Genomic DNA, 15420 nt, shown 5'->3' with positions numbered 1-15420 from the left:
GCCTGGATGGGCTGGGTCTAGATGGAGCTTCCGGAGCTGCTTTGTGGGGCTGGACTTTTCGTGCTGTTTCTGCTGCTGCTGTACCTCCTGTTGGTCAATATCCCTTTGCTGTTGCTCGAGCTGCTGCTTTCACTCCTGCCCGTCAGACATGGTAGAGCTATGGAAACAGTGCTCCATGCAGCTCTCACGTTGCTTGTTCCACACCTGTGCTTGCACTGCCGTAGGAACAAAGGGGTCTGCTGCTGTGTCACCGCTTTGCCGTAGCCCCAAGGCTACCATAGCATGTGTAACGCTTATTGCAGCTGGCCAAGTTTCGCACGCGCCAACAAGACTCTGTAAATTGAATATACCGAGCTCGGGAACGGTGGGCTTCTCTTACAGTGCCTGACAACACTGGATTCGGTCAGCACAGCGCAGAGTCCGTTGGGCGTTTGCACCCACTCTCTGCTTCCCGCTGCAGGAAATACAATGAAAGGGAACGGCACCCAAGCTGCTCTCGCTGCGTAGGGAGAACAGCATGCAGCGACTTACTGGCATAAGACAAGTTTACCTCTTGGGCGCAGCGAGGCAGTTCAAGCTGAACGGCCTTGGGGTGAAGGTACTGCTGAGCCGCTTGGGTCTCCTAGATTCCTACGGAGGTAAACAAAAAAAGTCAAAATTCGGTAGAGGCTTCACTGCGTCAGAATTGTGTAAGAGGCTTAGATAAGGCAGCAACAACACCAGCAGTGGTGCTTGTCCCTAAACAGCAGGGACAACAACAACGTCAGCGGCTAACACAGTAAAAGCAGCATCATTGCCAGTAGCTGCAAGACAAATGCCAGCAGCAGCAGCACCAATGATAGGGAGGGCATTTTGTGAAGAAATGCCTAGTGTGTGCTTTGCTGCATCCATGAAAAAAGGCTCAGCTTGCGCCGTGTTGCAGGCCGGGAGCAGGAACGATTAGGGCGAGGTTACACACCCACAGCAGCGAGGGCAGTGGAGGCGCGCAAAGGTACAACACCTAGTGAAACAGAAGCAACTGGCAAATGATTCATATGGAGATTGCACAGTCTAGTGCGTGGGTACAGCTGGCACACCGTTATGCATCGGAGTAACGCTGAGTGCCGAGGCCATGCGCAGCAGCTTCTTGGGCAACTCTCATTCACCTTCTGGGTTGTTGTCCTTCCAGTGTTTGCGTTTGTTTGCGTCTATTACGCTGTTGCTCATCATGATAAGTTGCCCGCTTAAGCACCCCGGCCAGCAGCTACTGATTCATATGCATGGCAGGCACTGCGGTGCAAAATCACTGCAAAGTCTACTGGTCGCCACTTCGCCTACAGTCACATGTCCTGCATAGCACTGCAAAGCCTACTGGTCGCTATTTCGCTTACAGTTACATGTCCTGCATTGGCACGTGCACTTAAGCTGGCGGCCTACAGCAGCAGGAATCAGAGCAGTGCCAGTCTAGTGAGGCAGCAAAACGGACACGCGAGCAACACTGCGTGCCTGTTCACATGTTCACGTGAAAATTGAGTAGAGTCAAGTGAGTCAATCACCAGAGAGGGCGGAGGCCTGTTGAACGCACAGAAGGCAACTGTAAAATGTGTGAAAAACGTGTTAGCTGGGCTAATCTCGCTCAAGACGAAGCTGAAGTACAATATTGCTTGAAATTTTAAGTAGCCTATGTGTCACATTGATGCAAAGATAATTACAGTCAGCCGTGCTAAGTCGGTAGGACACGAGAGACACACTTATAAGAATGACCTTGGAGGAGCTATGGCAAAACTCTGTTGAAGGCGCTTAAGATTCAGTTTTTCAGCTCTACTGTGTGCTGCGTCTATGCATTAATTGGCAGATACAATGATGCAGGCCAACCCATAGCCAAGGCTTGCAGGCTCCTGCAAAACCTTTTCGAGACACTTCATTTGGAGAAAAGAAAAACAAAAATGTGGGAAGGCGCTCACTTCACGTCTGTTGCATGCTTTGAAGGCACAAAGTAACCAAACAAAAGAGCGTCTCGGCGGCAGAACTTCGACCCTAATGAGGCACTTGGTCCTTTTACATACGTCTAAATAAGTTTAAAGGAATTAATTTGCCGTTATTTTCGGTTAACTTGACGAAAGGCCCTAATGAACTGGCCGCACAGGCACCGCCTGTTGCAAATCCATCCCTTCGAATGTCTTCCACGGCACCTTAGACGCGCCAAGTACCACTTATCAAAGCTTCAGTCAAGCGCCAACAGCAGCACAGCTTGAACTATTCGTCATTTTCACCTTTTGAAATACATTCAAACACGAATAACGGAAGACCTAATGGTTTCCGTGCTGTCGTCGGCACGCCGCACGGATGCTACGGCTGTCCGGCCTTCCCGCGGGCTATACAGGAATGCATAAATAGTAGTTTTGAGAGTCTTGAAAGCTAAAGAACTTCATGAGCATCGCTGCAGCGTAGCCCGCAGATCGTTTTTTCTAACACCCTATGGTGTTTGAAAAAACGATCACACGGGCACTATGGCTGCTATGCCTGCTTGAAGCAGAAGGAAGCCGACAGCTAGGGATACATCGACTTTCCTTTTGTTTCGAACTCACGTAATACATCGAATGAGAAAAGAGGAAGTAATTGCGGGACAAAAGCGTGCAGACACACACGCAGACAACGAGCACGCCGCAGCCCCACACAGTGCACGCCGGCCAGTGCAACGGCCCCACCAGCTGCTTTTGCCTCTTCTTCGCCAACGGGAGACTTTGCAGCAGCAGCAGCAGCATTGATAGCAGTTTTGAAGTGCTTTTTGACCCGCCTGCATGCATGCATGCACACGATCCAGCCGCTCAGCGACTTGTCTTCGCCCGAGCACGATCTCCCCGTGCAGCAGTGGCATTCTGTCGCTCCCGCATGCCCCAATGAGCCCTTGACGCCAATTGTAGCAAACGAAAGTTTTTAAATCCTTTGAAGGGGCCTTACACTTTGAGAATCTTCTCAAAGGGGCCGGTGGCCCAGCTGGAGGGCAGGGATCGCCTCTGGGCTGGAGGAGATCTGTCTTGGACCCCGTTCACGGCTCCAGCTGCAGCAACTGCTGCTGCTGCTGCTGCCTGCTGCCTGCTGCAGCGGTAGCAGCTGCAAGGCGCTGCGCTTCTGTGTGTCTTGTCCTCTTTCTCTCACCGTATACGGCGTTTGGCGGTACGCTGCTGCTGTTTCCGCTGCTGCTGTTGCAGCTGCTGTTGTTGCTGCTGCTGCCGCTGCTGCAGTTCAGCAGGACCATAGCCTTAGCAGCAGCAGCAAGGAGCTGCAGCAGCAGCAGCAGCACGCACTGACGTTTAAGATGCTGCTTACGGGGACTCCAGCGCAACAGAAGCCTCGGCCGTTGAGAGGACCTCCGTGATCTTTGGAATTCATAGCAGGCAACATCTGCTGCAGCTGTGCGGCGGGCGCTGCAGCAGAAGCAGCAGCAGCACCTCCACGAGCAACTGCCGCAGCAGCTGATGGAGTAGCAGCCGCTCACGTACACCTGTGGCGTTCCCCTTAATACCCATGGAGCTACGTTCCAGAGCCCCCTGCAGCGGCAACAGCAGCAGCAAACCTCTCGCTGCTGCTGCTGCTGCTGCAGCCACAACTGCAGTAGCAGCGGCAGCACGATTTCTGGAGCATCGACTCTAATAGAGATGCAGCTGGAGGGACTTTCCACAAAAAATGCAGCCACTGCGATCTCCCAGCCTGCTTCTAGTACTGCAGCAGCACCAGCAGCAGCAGCAGCAGCTGCTGCTGCTGCTGCTGCAGCATGCAGCGCTGCTCTGACACTGTCACATCATGCTGCTCCTGCTGAGCAACCCCAGCAGCTGCTGCAGCAAACTGTCTCTCCGACGCAAGTACTCTGCAGCAGCTCTGCCGCAGCAGCACCTGCAGCTGGGGAGCAAGTGGCCTGGGTGCAGGTAGGCGTGACGCAGCAGCAGCAGCAGCAGCAGCAGCCGGCAGTGCAGACTCATGTGCTGGTACACACCTTTGCCTCTGGAGAAGCGGATCTTGCTGCTGTTCTGCGGCGAATCGTGGCCTCCTCTGGCGGTGGAATAGTTCTGAACACGCTGCAGCAGCAGCCGGCTCAGCAGCAGGAGCAGCAGCAGCAGCAGGCGACCCTGGTGATTGACCCACAAGCAGGATTGCTTCAGCAGCCAGCAGCTGCCCAACCCTCAGCCCTCACCGCTGCGCCCGTCACAGTCTATTCCAGCATCGTTCCCCAGCAGCAGCAGCTGCAGCAGCCACAGCAGCAGCCGCAGCAGCAGCAGCCGCAGCACCTACAACAGACGCCAGCAGTTATGACGCCATACGTTCCTTTACAGCTTCGGCACATGCGCACTATTGCTGATCCCTTTCAGCTGCAGCGGCAGCAGCAGCAGCAGCAGCAATTGGTAATGCTGCATCAACAAGCACCGGTCCGTATGCACACAAGTCCTGCAATTTTGTCAGCTCCCAGCGGAGGCCCGGTGCTGCAGCCAGTGGCTGCGACAACAGCAGCAGCAACAGCAGCAGCAGCTGCTGCTGCTGCTGCAGCTTCTGGTGTCGCAGCTGCCCTACCCACGACTAAGCTGCAAGCCCCTGAGCCCCAGACGCCTATGAAGCAGCCGCTTACGCTGCTGGCGCTGCAGCCTCCTGTGCAGCCGCAGCTGCCAGTGCAGCAGCAGGTGCAGCAGCAGCAAGTTGTTGCCCCAGTGAGGTATCTCCCTACAGCCACAGAGCAGCAAGCAACCACTTATGTCCCCTGGCAGCAGCAGCAACAGCAGCGAGAACGTGTGCCGAGGACGCGCAGCGAGTGCTTCTCATATCGGCCGATGCTTAGGAGCAACAGCGCTGGGCCCGAAACGGCCGCAACAGCAGCAGAAGCAGCAGCAGAAGCAGCAGCAACAGCAGCAGCAGCAGCAGCAGAAGCAGTAAGGCTGCGGCGGCAGTCCTGGCCATTCTCTCCGGTGGCTGCAGCCCCACACTATTCTCCGCCGCCTTCTGTGTGGCAGCAGGGCAACGCTACACCGGTAGTGGGCGCCCTGCAGCAGCCGCTGCTGCTGCCGCAGCCAGCCGTTGCAGCAGCATCGCCAGCAGCTGCAGCAGCAAACGAAGGGGCTGCTGCTGCTGCTGCTGCTGCCTACACAGAGCCCACCCAAGCAACAACTCAGTCCACCGCAGCTTTTGGGGTTTCTTTGTCTCCCACAGCTTCGCAGCAGCAGCCAGCACGCCGCGCCCAAAGCGCCTCGAGTGTACGTACACTCCAAGCTGCTGCTCCTTTTTCAAGTGTGTCTCCGCAGCAGCAGCAACAAAGCCAGCAGCGGTTCTTCTCTTTGCCATCAACGCCGCTGCCGCAGGGGACGCGGAGCACTGCAGCAGCAGCTCTCCTGTCTCCTCTTAGTGAGCATGCTGCTGCATCGGCTGCCTTTGCTGCGAGTGCCCCACCTTCTTCCACCGCCGCACCTTTTGATGCTCCTGCTGCTGCTGCTGCTGCTGCACCTGCTGCTGCTGTACCTGTTGCTGCTGCACCTGCTGCTGCTGCGTGGCCAGACACACGTCCCCTTGCAGCTGCGCCGTGGGAGCAAAACGTCAGACGCACTCTTTCCGAGCCGCCCTCTGCAGCCCAAGCAGCAGCAGCAGCGCAAGCAGCAGCAGCAACAGCAGCAGCAAATTCCGCATTTGCGGACGGCAGCGGAGCCCTGACAAGCTTGTCAGGGCGTGCCAGCAGCAGCAGATACTTACAACAGCTTGTCAGGGCTCCGCTGCCGTCCGCAAAGGCGGAATTTGCTGCTGACGTTGCAAGCGCTTGGAGTCCAGCAGCAGCAGACTTGTTTTCTGCTGCTTCGCCTACTGTTGCTGCCGCGCCTGCTGCTGCTGATCCGCAGCCGCTACGTCCTCGGCGCAACAGCTATCCTGTCTCCCCGGCTCTACAAGCAACGCGCCAGCACGCTGCAGCAGCTGCTGAGGGAGCGCTTCGGGCTGCAGCAGCAGCAGCAAGGGCCCGCACTGCTGCTGCTGTTGCTGTTGCTGCAAAGGCAGACAGTCTGGCAGCAGCATCAGCTCTTAGAAGTCCTGCTGCTTCCTGCTACAGCAATACCCCACCAAACCGCCACGTTTCCCCTTCTGCTGCGTCTGCCTCTCCCGCTGCGCCACTGCAGCTGCCACCGTTGCAGCCCTCATATATGTCGCCGCAGCAGCAGCCCCAGCAGCAACCGCTGCAGCAGCAGCAGGTGGTACTGCCGCAGCACCAGCAGCTGCAGCATGTCTCGCCAGCACCCCCTCTCAACCTCAGCTTGCCAACACTGGAGCCAACGCTGCCGCAACTGGAACCAAATGCTTACGGCGATTCAGGATCTTCACGAGGCCTTAACAGCAGCATACTGCAGCGGCAGCAGCAGCAGCAGAATAGCCTTACTTCCCCTGGGCTGCGCGCACTGTCACCGGTTCCTGCTGTGCCTGCAACCCCGCCCTATACACAAGCCAGTGCCTCGGGCAGCGGGGTTTCTCTACAGCAGCAGCCTCAATCCCCGGTGCAGCACCTTCTGCAGCCGCAGCTGCAGCAGCAGCAGGAACAACAGCAGTTGCTGCCGCAACTGCCGCAGCTGCCGCAACAGCTGCCACCTTTGCAGTCCTTCAATTCGCTGCAAAGAGGAGAAACGCCTGCGACGTCCTTAAGCAGCCACTTGCCGCAGCCTGCGCTCCACTCTCCTGTGGTGCAGCAGCTCCCCGTGGAGCAGCAGCAGCAGCAGCAGCAGCAGGGCAGCTACTCTGCCAAATCTGCGCTCAGTGGCACCTTGCAATCTCCGAACGTGACTGGAGCTTCTCCAGTAGGCACAGAGGAGGTGACTTTGCCGCGGCTGCAGCAGCAGCTTCCGCTGCAGCAGCTGCAAGTAGATGCAGCAGAGCCCTACTCGAGCTCCCATCAGGGCAGCCTTATCACATTTGCGGCAGAGACTCCCCCTGCTCTAGACCTAACCCAGCAGCAGGAGCAGCAGCAGCAGCAACAGGAGCAGGAGCAGCAGATGCAGCGGCGGCAGAGCAGTGGAGTGCCGCTGCGCCTCCCTAGCATGTCTCCATCCAGAGCTGCTGCAGAACGCGCAGCGCTTGCTGCTGCCAGGGCAACAGCAGCTGCTCAAAGTGCCACAGCTGCATGCGCGCGGCTACAGCTGCTGCAGAAGCAGCAAGCTGTGCCAAGAGGGATAGCAGCAGCAGCTGAAGCAGCGGCCATTGCTGCAGAGACAGGCGCATCTACAGCACAGCTGGCAGCCGAGAGGGCAGCACTTGCCGCAGCAGCAGAAAGCATCGTATCTCCTGTGGGATCATCTTTGCTGCGCAGCAGCTCTCTTCCCGCGGAACTGACTCCATCGCGGCTGCAGGTGCAGCAGCAGCAGCGGCAGCAGCAGCAATCGGCGCTCGTACGGGCTAACACGGGAGGCAGACCCCTGGCAAGTCCACGGCTATTGTCCCCCATTGCACTTCAGCAGCAATTGCCTCCTCTCTTTCCCCGCAACACCCGCAGCGCTGAGTCCCTCAGACAAGGACTCCTTAGCCGAAGTCCAGCATCTCGAGTCCAGCGTCCTCAGCAACAGCTGCAGCAACAGCAACAGCTGCAGCAACAGCAGCATTTGCAGCAACAAAAGAAGCCGCAGCAACCGCAGCAGCTGCAGCAACAGCAGCAGCTGCAGCAGTTGCAGCGGCAGCCGCGGCAGCAAGAGCGTCCAAGTGCGCAGCAGCGAGTTCAGCCAGTGCAGCAATTGCAGCAGCGGCGCACGCCTGCGCAACTGCGCGAGCAGCAGCTGCTGACTGAGCAGCAGCAGCTGCGGCAGCAGCGCCTTGAGCTGGAAAGAGAGCTTGCTGCAGAACTGCAGAAGCAGCGCAGCGCCTCAGCCCTGCCTGGGCCTCTTTCCCGCAGCAGCTCGTTGGGGCAGCAACAACTTCCTGCTGCACCGCAGCAAGTGCATTTGCCAAGTCCTGCATTCGCCTACTCCAGAATGGTCAGCAGCCCCACACCCCGCAGCAGCGGCATTCTCACCCGGTCCAGCAGTCTGCTGCAGCAGCAACAGCAGCAGCAGCAACGGCAGCTGCAGCATCAGCAGCCAGGCCGCAGCACTCTCAGTAGCTGGCACACCTCACCTGTCCACACACCTCTGGAAGGCACAAGGACTGGCAGCAGAACCCCAGCGTCTAGAGCAGCAACGCCGGCCGCAGCGAGAGCCGCCTCAACCCCAACATCAGCAACACTGCCAGCAGCAGCAGCAGCAGCAGCAGCAGAATCAATCTCACCTGCTGCAGGCAGCTCCAAGCCGCTTTATGCGCGCATATATTCTCCCGCCAGCAGCCCTTCAAGAATTGGGAGCCTCAAGACGCCCGCGTATTCCCCAATAGATGCAATATCCCCATTCAACATAAGGCAGAATCAGCTGCCGCCGCTCAAGGAGCAGCAGTACCGCATGCAGCAACAGCAGCAATGCCACCGCTACGCCTTCAGTTCCCTGCCTTCCAGCGAGTCACTTTACCCCGGCTTTTCCCTTTCAGCGCCCACGCCGCAGTCCGCGCCTGCTGCTCTGTTCCACAGTAACAGTGGAGGCTTGCAGCGTTTTCCTACTGGTGGGTCCCGGCAGCAGCAGCAGCAGCAGCAGCAAGGCTTCCAGGGACCCGACATTGTTTGGGATCGGCCAGGACAAGACCTCCTGTCTCCTCAAACCTCTCACGGGCCCCCTACGCTGCATGCGCAAACTGTAGACACCCCTCGTAAGCGGAAGCGCACATTGCAGACAGCCCCCTCGCCCTGTTGCCCGTCGTGCAGGGCGTGCTGCTGCTGCTGCTGCTGCTGCTGCTGCTGCATCGCTGTAGCAGCCATTGCTGCTGTTTTGCTGGGAAAGGTAGGTTTTGTTCCCGTAGCCGTTAGCTATGGGCTGCAAATTCTGCTTCTGTCCTTGCAGGCCTAGGCGATGTGCAGACTGCACTGAGTCCAAGATGCGCATCACCGAGAAGGGTCCCGCCTCAGCAGCAGCAGCAGCAGCAGCAGCAGTGGCAGCCATTGCAGTCATCCGCTTCAGTAAGGGGCGCGTCTCCTGTGATGACGCAAACGAGACTATCCTCAGCGTATAGTCCTGCACTGCAGCAGCAAAACAATGCAGCAGCAGCAGCACCAGCAGCAACGGCACCAGCTGCTGTTAATCCAGAGGCAGCTACCGCATCCGCCCAAGGCGAGGGTCTTGTTGATGGAGCTGCCACCGCCACTTCCGCCTTGAGGCACGCTGAACGCGCGGCAGCAGCAGCAGCAGACGCAGCGCAGAGAGCTGCTGCTGCTGCAGACGCCGCTGGGCAATCCCCTGCAGCAAATGCCGCGCGCTTTAGAGCAGCACGGGCTGCAGCAGCAGCACAGGCCGCTCTCATTGCTGCTCAAAAACGAGCTGCTAGTATCAGCCCAGCCCTCCCAAGCCTTCCTTCAAATCCACGCCTTTGCCCTCAGGCGCCGCTGCTGCCACAGAGGCAGCAGTGGCAGCAGCAGGACAACAGCAGCGCAGCACTCCAAGGACCCTCCTTTGGCGAGTGGCCGCAGCAGCAAAGGGGCAGCAGCTCTCCGCGAACAGTGGCGCCGGCAGCAAGGCAGCAGGCAACGCCTCGCGCTGCAGTATTTAGCGCCGCAGCTGATGTTTCTGGCACTGCCTCAGACCCTGCAGCAGCAGCTGCTGCTGTTGCTGCCACTAAAGGGCTGAGAGAAGCAGCGCAGCCCCCTGTTGCCACCGAGCCCTTGCACCATCGCCCCGACGAAGCGTCGCAGCTAATGCAGCAGCAGCTCATTCAACAGCAGCAGCAGCAGCAGCAGAAGCATCAGGGCACCAACACAGAGCCCCCCACCCCATTAACTGTTTCTGCATTTGCTCATCCCGCTGAAAAAGGCGGAGAAGGCAGCCGCAGGCAGCAAAGTGAAATGCCCCTTATCCCGGCCGGTGCTGCAGCTGGCAATGCTGCAGCAGCAACCCATGTAACAGCAGCAAGTTACGCGGCAGCAACTGCTGTGCCGAACGCGGACCCTGTCTTGCCCGTGCTTCGCCACTCACTCGCTGATGTTTCTGCTGCTGCTGCCTCCACTGCTCCTGCTCAGACAGGTCAGGGTACTCAGCAAGGACAGCAGCAGCAGCAGCAGCAGCAGCACGAGCGACAGTTAAAACAGCAGGAGCAGCCACAATGCAACGCGACTCCAAAGTCTACTTTACCGTCCAGCGGCAGCAGCGTCATGCGGCCAAACGGGCAACACGACTGGTTAAGCACGCTAGTGCTGCAGCAGCAAAAGCAGCTGCAGCGGCAAGGGCAGCAGCTGCAGCAGCAGCAACAGGAGCTCCAGAAGGTGCGGCAGGATAGGGAGAGGGAGCAGCAACAGCGGGCTTTGCAGCTGGTGCTGCAGGACAAGCAGAAGGAAGCTGCAAGGAGGGCAGCTCAAGCCATAGAGAAGGAGATCCTTGAAAGGGAGGCCGAGAGGCAGAGGCAGATAGCTGCTGTCGCTGCTGAAGCGCTCAAACATTCTGAGTACGAAACGGCAGCAGTGGCCGAAGAAGCAAATACTGCTGCTGCTGTTGCTGCTGGTGCTTCTGGTGGCGTTGCTGCTGCCGGTGGAGGCCCGGGTGCTGCATGGCCCTTTCTAACGGAACGGCAAAAAAACGGGGTTGCCGCTGCTGCTGGAGATGCAGCTGCTGCTGAACCTAGAGCAGCAGCAGCAGCCAGCAGCAGCGGCAGCGCTAACAGCAGCAGCAGTGCTGCGCGCTTCAGTGTTGAGGCACAGTTCGGCAAGACCCTTAGACAAGACCCTAGCTACCAAGCGTACGGGCAGCAATTGCAGCAGCAGCAACTGAAACAAACACAGCAACAGCAAACGGATCAGCAGCAACAGCAACACCAGCAGAAGCAGCAACTAAGTCAAGTGACGCCTGGCTCCCCACAGCCCTGGAGACCCCCTGGTGACAGCGAAGCTACCATACAATTCACTGCTACACCAAATGGCCTAGAAGGGCCCCAAGAGGCGCTTTTGCCTGTAAAGGGGGCCCAGGACATGCGTGAGGAGGCAGCAGTGCAGGCAGCAGCAGCAGCTGCTGCTGCAGCTGCCCCTATTGATGCAGGGCCTGAAACACGTGCTGCTGCACTGCCGGACGCGTGCAGCAACAGGAGCTCTTTCTCATTTGATGCGAAGCCCCACAGGAGGAGTCAGTCTCCCCTGGCTTCTTCGGCCACAACAAATGTGCACACCGCTCCCTCTACAGTGTCCGACTCAGCAGCCGCAACAGTGAACAGCAGCAGCAGCAGCAGCAGCAGCAGCAGTTTGGGGCTGCCGTCGTCACTGAGGGTCCCAAGTGTCCCATTCACCTGGAAGACCTGCCGCTACCTGCTGATGCAGCTGCAGCGGCCAGCGGACACCTTTTCCATAGACGGCGAGCTGTACAGACACTGGCAGCTGTCTTTAGTGCCCACAGTGGGCGCAGCGCAGAATCGCCAGCGGCAGCAGGTAGCAAAACCCTAAGCCTAAGAAACAGCTAATAAGCAGGTAATAAGCAGCTAAGAAGCAGCAAATAAGCAGCTAAGGCGCAGCAAATAAGCAGCTACGATGCAGTAAATACACAGCTAAAAAGAAGCTAAGAAGCAGCTAAGAAGCAGCTAAGAATCCGCTAAGAAGCAGCCCCTGCTTGAGCCGCGGGTGCGGCTGCTGCTGCTGCAGAGCCCGCATGCTGCAGAAGCCGCAGGGGCTGCTGCTGCTGCTCCTGCAGGAAGCTGCATCTGCTGCCAGTGGGAACACCAGCAACAGTTGAGATTGAACTTGACAGTCTTCGCTTTTTGCTTTCTCTCGTGTTTTTCTTCAGAGTACCACCCGCACTGCGTTGCCCCTCTTTTGGCCGTGCTGACAGACAGCGGGTCTCTTGAGGAGAAGAGCGAGGCCCTGGAGCGGCGCTCTGAGGGATCTCCGCTGCTGCAGCAGCAGCAGCAGCAGCAGCAAGTGGGAGGCGGCAGCAGGAGAAAGCAGCGCACAGACCGCGTGGTTCTCGTCTTCCAGCTCTTCGGGCAGTCCGACTTGCTTGACTTCGTAGAGGCCAATAAACCCGTGAGTCTCACAAACGCAGCAGCAGGGGAGCAGCAAAAGATAATTAACAACATTAAGGCACTCTGCGTCCCCCGGTGTTGCAGCTGCTGCCGCTGCCGCCCAGCTTTTCTTTGTGTACTCTGCGCCAGGATGCTCTTGCTTGCTTCAAAAGTGGGCACATTTGCCTTAAGCAAGACGTATATACCCCATGTTTGCACATAAAGTAGACTACATATATATATAAATTATATATATGGGAGTGGGTATATTCATATACATATATATATATATATATACATACATATATGCATATAAATAAATACACATATATATACATATACATATGTGTATTTATATGCTTACTTAATCCTGGGTGCCGTATGCAAAGCCGTGCATGATATTCAGCAAGGTGAGATTAGCGGTGCAGTATTGGTGGGTTTGAAGGCAGCTGATTCTTCTCTTGAATTGGCCAATTTCAAATTAAATATGAATTTTGTTACACATTGAATTGGGAATTTTTCAATTCTTAGCTTAAAGAGTCAATGCGGACACAAAGGCATATCTGTTTCCACAGAATTCGCTGCGGCGTGAGAGCAGCCGGCCTAGCTTTGGGCTCCTAATACTCTCGAGCTTCGCTCGATACTTTGCATGCGAATTGTTTTAAGTTGCGTATAGTTATACTTAGATATCCCCTTGCCTTGGAGACCTCTGAAAGGTGCTCGTGCAGGTGCTGCAGTGTGTCTTCGTGTCACTGTGACTGCTGCTGTTGTTATTGCTGCTGCTGCTGCCGTTGCTGCTGCCGTTGCTGCACTTTCTCTGCACCAGATGGAGCCCTGGTTTAAGAAGAAGCTGCAGCTGTCTTTGGTGCTGCTGCTGCACTCGCTGCACTCTGCGGGCGTCGCGCACCTTGACTTCACCCCAGAGAACATCCTCGTGCACTCCATGCTCGTGGGCTGCGTGGACAGCAGCAGCAGCAGCAGCAGCAACAGCAGCAGCAGCAGAGGGAATTCAGAGGGCTTCCCGCTGCAGCTCCGGCTGTGCGACTTTGCGAAGGCCACTCCCCTCTTCAACTGGTCCAATCTTCGCTACCCCGCCTCGCTGCTGCCAGGCTGCAGGTCCCAGGGAAGTATGTCGCTGTCCAGCAGCGCTGCTTCGCAGGCAGCAGCAGCAGCAGCAGCAGCAGCAACGCATGAAGAGCTGCCGCCCTTCGTCAGCTGCGAGCCAACCATTGCCAAGGGGCCTTACATGCCCCCTGAGGCCTGGGCAGCCATGCGCATTCTGCGTTCTCTGGGTAAGTTGCTTTTTACTTTTAAATTTAGAGGTCTACAAATGCGCAGTTTGACAAGCAAAGCAGCTGCTGTGAACAGCGGCGTTTCCCGCATCTCCTGCGCCAGAAAATGCATGGAAAAGCCACCACTTTGTGGTTTTTTTTTGTATCAAAAACACATTTATTAACGCGCATGCAGACCTCTTTGGGCATTCTCACGCGCAGCCAAAGCTGCCCGCGAGATCCCCACGGCGCTATCCCTGCGGCGAACTGGCGCTGCTGCTGGGGGCTGCCGCAGCAAAAGAACTGCTGCGCTGCTTCCCTGTGCTGCTGCGCGCAGGCATCACTTCTCCCTTCTCGCAGATCAGCGAAGCGCTGCTGCTGACAGGGAGGCCCCCACCCCCGTTGCAGCTGCGAGGGGGGGGCCTCGGGGCCTTCGGGGGCCCCTCCAAGGGCGGCGTAGATGTGTCTTTTGTCTTCTTTGACGTGCGGAAAGCAGACATTTACATGCTGGGGGTGCTTTTGTTTTATTCGTGGGCAGACGGGGCAGTGTGGGCTACTTCGGACGCGCAGCAAGACGAGCAGTGAGGGCCCCCGCAGAGCACAGATCCAAAGCCCCAAACCAGCATTTTAGCGTAGCTTCTGTGGGGCCCCACAGCCCGCAGCAGCAGCAGCAGCAAACGCTGCCGCGGGGGCTCCTGAGAGCTGCATGCAGCTGCATGCAGCACGTGTGAGGCGTGTTCTCTTGCTGCAGATACGCGAGCCTCATTGCTGGTGATTACTGTTTTTCGGCTTTTCCGGAATGCGCCGACTGGCCCGAACCCCTGCTAGACCTCATCCGTGTCCGCTAAGCTCAACAGTCCCTCAGTGTCCTGAGCGCAGTGCTCCTGCAGCAGCAGCAGCAACAAGAGCGACAGCAGCAGCACACGCCTCATTGCATTGAGCACAAACTGTGCTTTCTGCTGCTGCTGCTGCTGCAGGGCTGCATACAGGAAGACCCGGAAAGGCGGCTGCCGCTGGATCAGGTGTTGCGGCATCCGTGGTGGAGTGTTCCTGTGGATGTGTGATGGGCAAATAGCCCTTAAGCTAGCTAGCTAGCAAGTTAGCTAGCTAGCAAGCTAGCGAGCTAGCTAGATCGGCGCTTGTATACAGGGAAGGTGGCGGCCGCAGCACGTGCCGCGCAGCGTATGAGCTGCTGCGGGCACAACTGCTGCTGCACAGCTGCAGCACAGTATTGTGCTGCTGCGTGCGGTCACTACACTACACGTTTAGGATAGTGGAGGGAGGCTGCAGGAGAAGCGCAGGGGCCTTGCTGGGTCCCTGCTGTTTGTCTTTTTGACTACGGGGCTCAAGCCAAATGTGCTGGCCCCACACTAACGAAACTGCAGCGGGGAGACGCCCCTTTTCGGCGCTGCTGCGCAAAGGGATGAGGCTGCGAGGCAACAACTTTGCAGCAGACACGCGACAGCTTCTAGGAATGAAACAGAGTCCCAATAGCAAGAAAAAGCAGCACAAAAACAACCAATAAAAAGTTTTCAAAAAAAGGCTGGGCATTAAATGACGGCGGCAGAGGCAGAGGCGCCTGAGCTGCTCTGTGGCATTCCGTTGTGAGGCGCCAGGGTGCTCGTGGCAGCTGAGCCCGCGAAGCGTTTCGAGTCTGAAACATGTAAATTAATAACGAAATATGGGAAATAAATAATAAATTAATCTAATTAGTGCTTCTAGAAGTGAGAACTGGAAATAGATTGGGCGTTATCAGCCGCTCGGCGCAGGCGGACGCAGGTGACCTGGCGGCGCAGGGCTGCTGCATTTCCCCTCCGCCTATAACGCGGCTGGGGTTTGCTGCCTCCATTTTGAGGTTTCAGTCTTCAAATGATGAAGCAATTATAAACTTTTGCGCGTTCGATTGACAATTCGATGATTTATTCTTGTCTTTTACTGGCGAACCCTTTTCCGCGAACCCCGCCTCCCCCAGGTGACCCTGCGAGCTGACCAGTGGACCGCTTCGTTAGGCATTGCTCTTAAGTGCAGCTATAAGCAGAGACCAGCGGCCTCTGGTTGAATTTATTTTTAGTTTATTTCTTTTTCGAAACGCCTGACTTAGGTCTGCAAC

General features: G+C 57.2%; 1 protein-coding gene across 1 annotated transcript; it reads left to right on the top strand.

The window, feature by feature from the left end:
* Nucleotides 1-3638: 3638 nt before the first annotated feature.
* On the top strand, nt 3639-13895 carry ETH_00016115 (FIK kinase (incomplete catalytic triad), putative; the record flags this gene model as incomplete). Its single annotated transcript, XM_013372929.1, has 5 exons — nt 3639-8718; nt 8910-11470; nt 11681-12061; nt 12866-13331; nt 13648-13895. 5 exons carry the CDS (start codon nt 3639-3641, stop codon nt 13893-13895), a joined length of 8736 nt encoding a protein of 2911 aa, XP_013228383.1.
* Between the last annotated feature and the right edge of the window lie 1525 nt (nt 13896-15420).

This window comes from Eimeria tenella, genomic scaffold (genome assembly GCF_000499545.2).
Source record: "Eimeria tenella Houghton genomic scaffold, Eth_scaff113, whole genome shotgun sequence".
Classification (NCBI taxonomy): Eukaryota; Apicomplexa; class Conoidasida; order Eucoccidiorida; family Eimeriidae; genus Eimeria; species Eimeria tenella.
The sequence above is the reverse complement of the archived record's forward strand: the minus strand, read 5'-3'. Positions and strand labels throughout refer to the sequence as shown.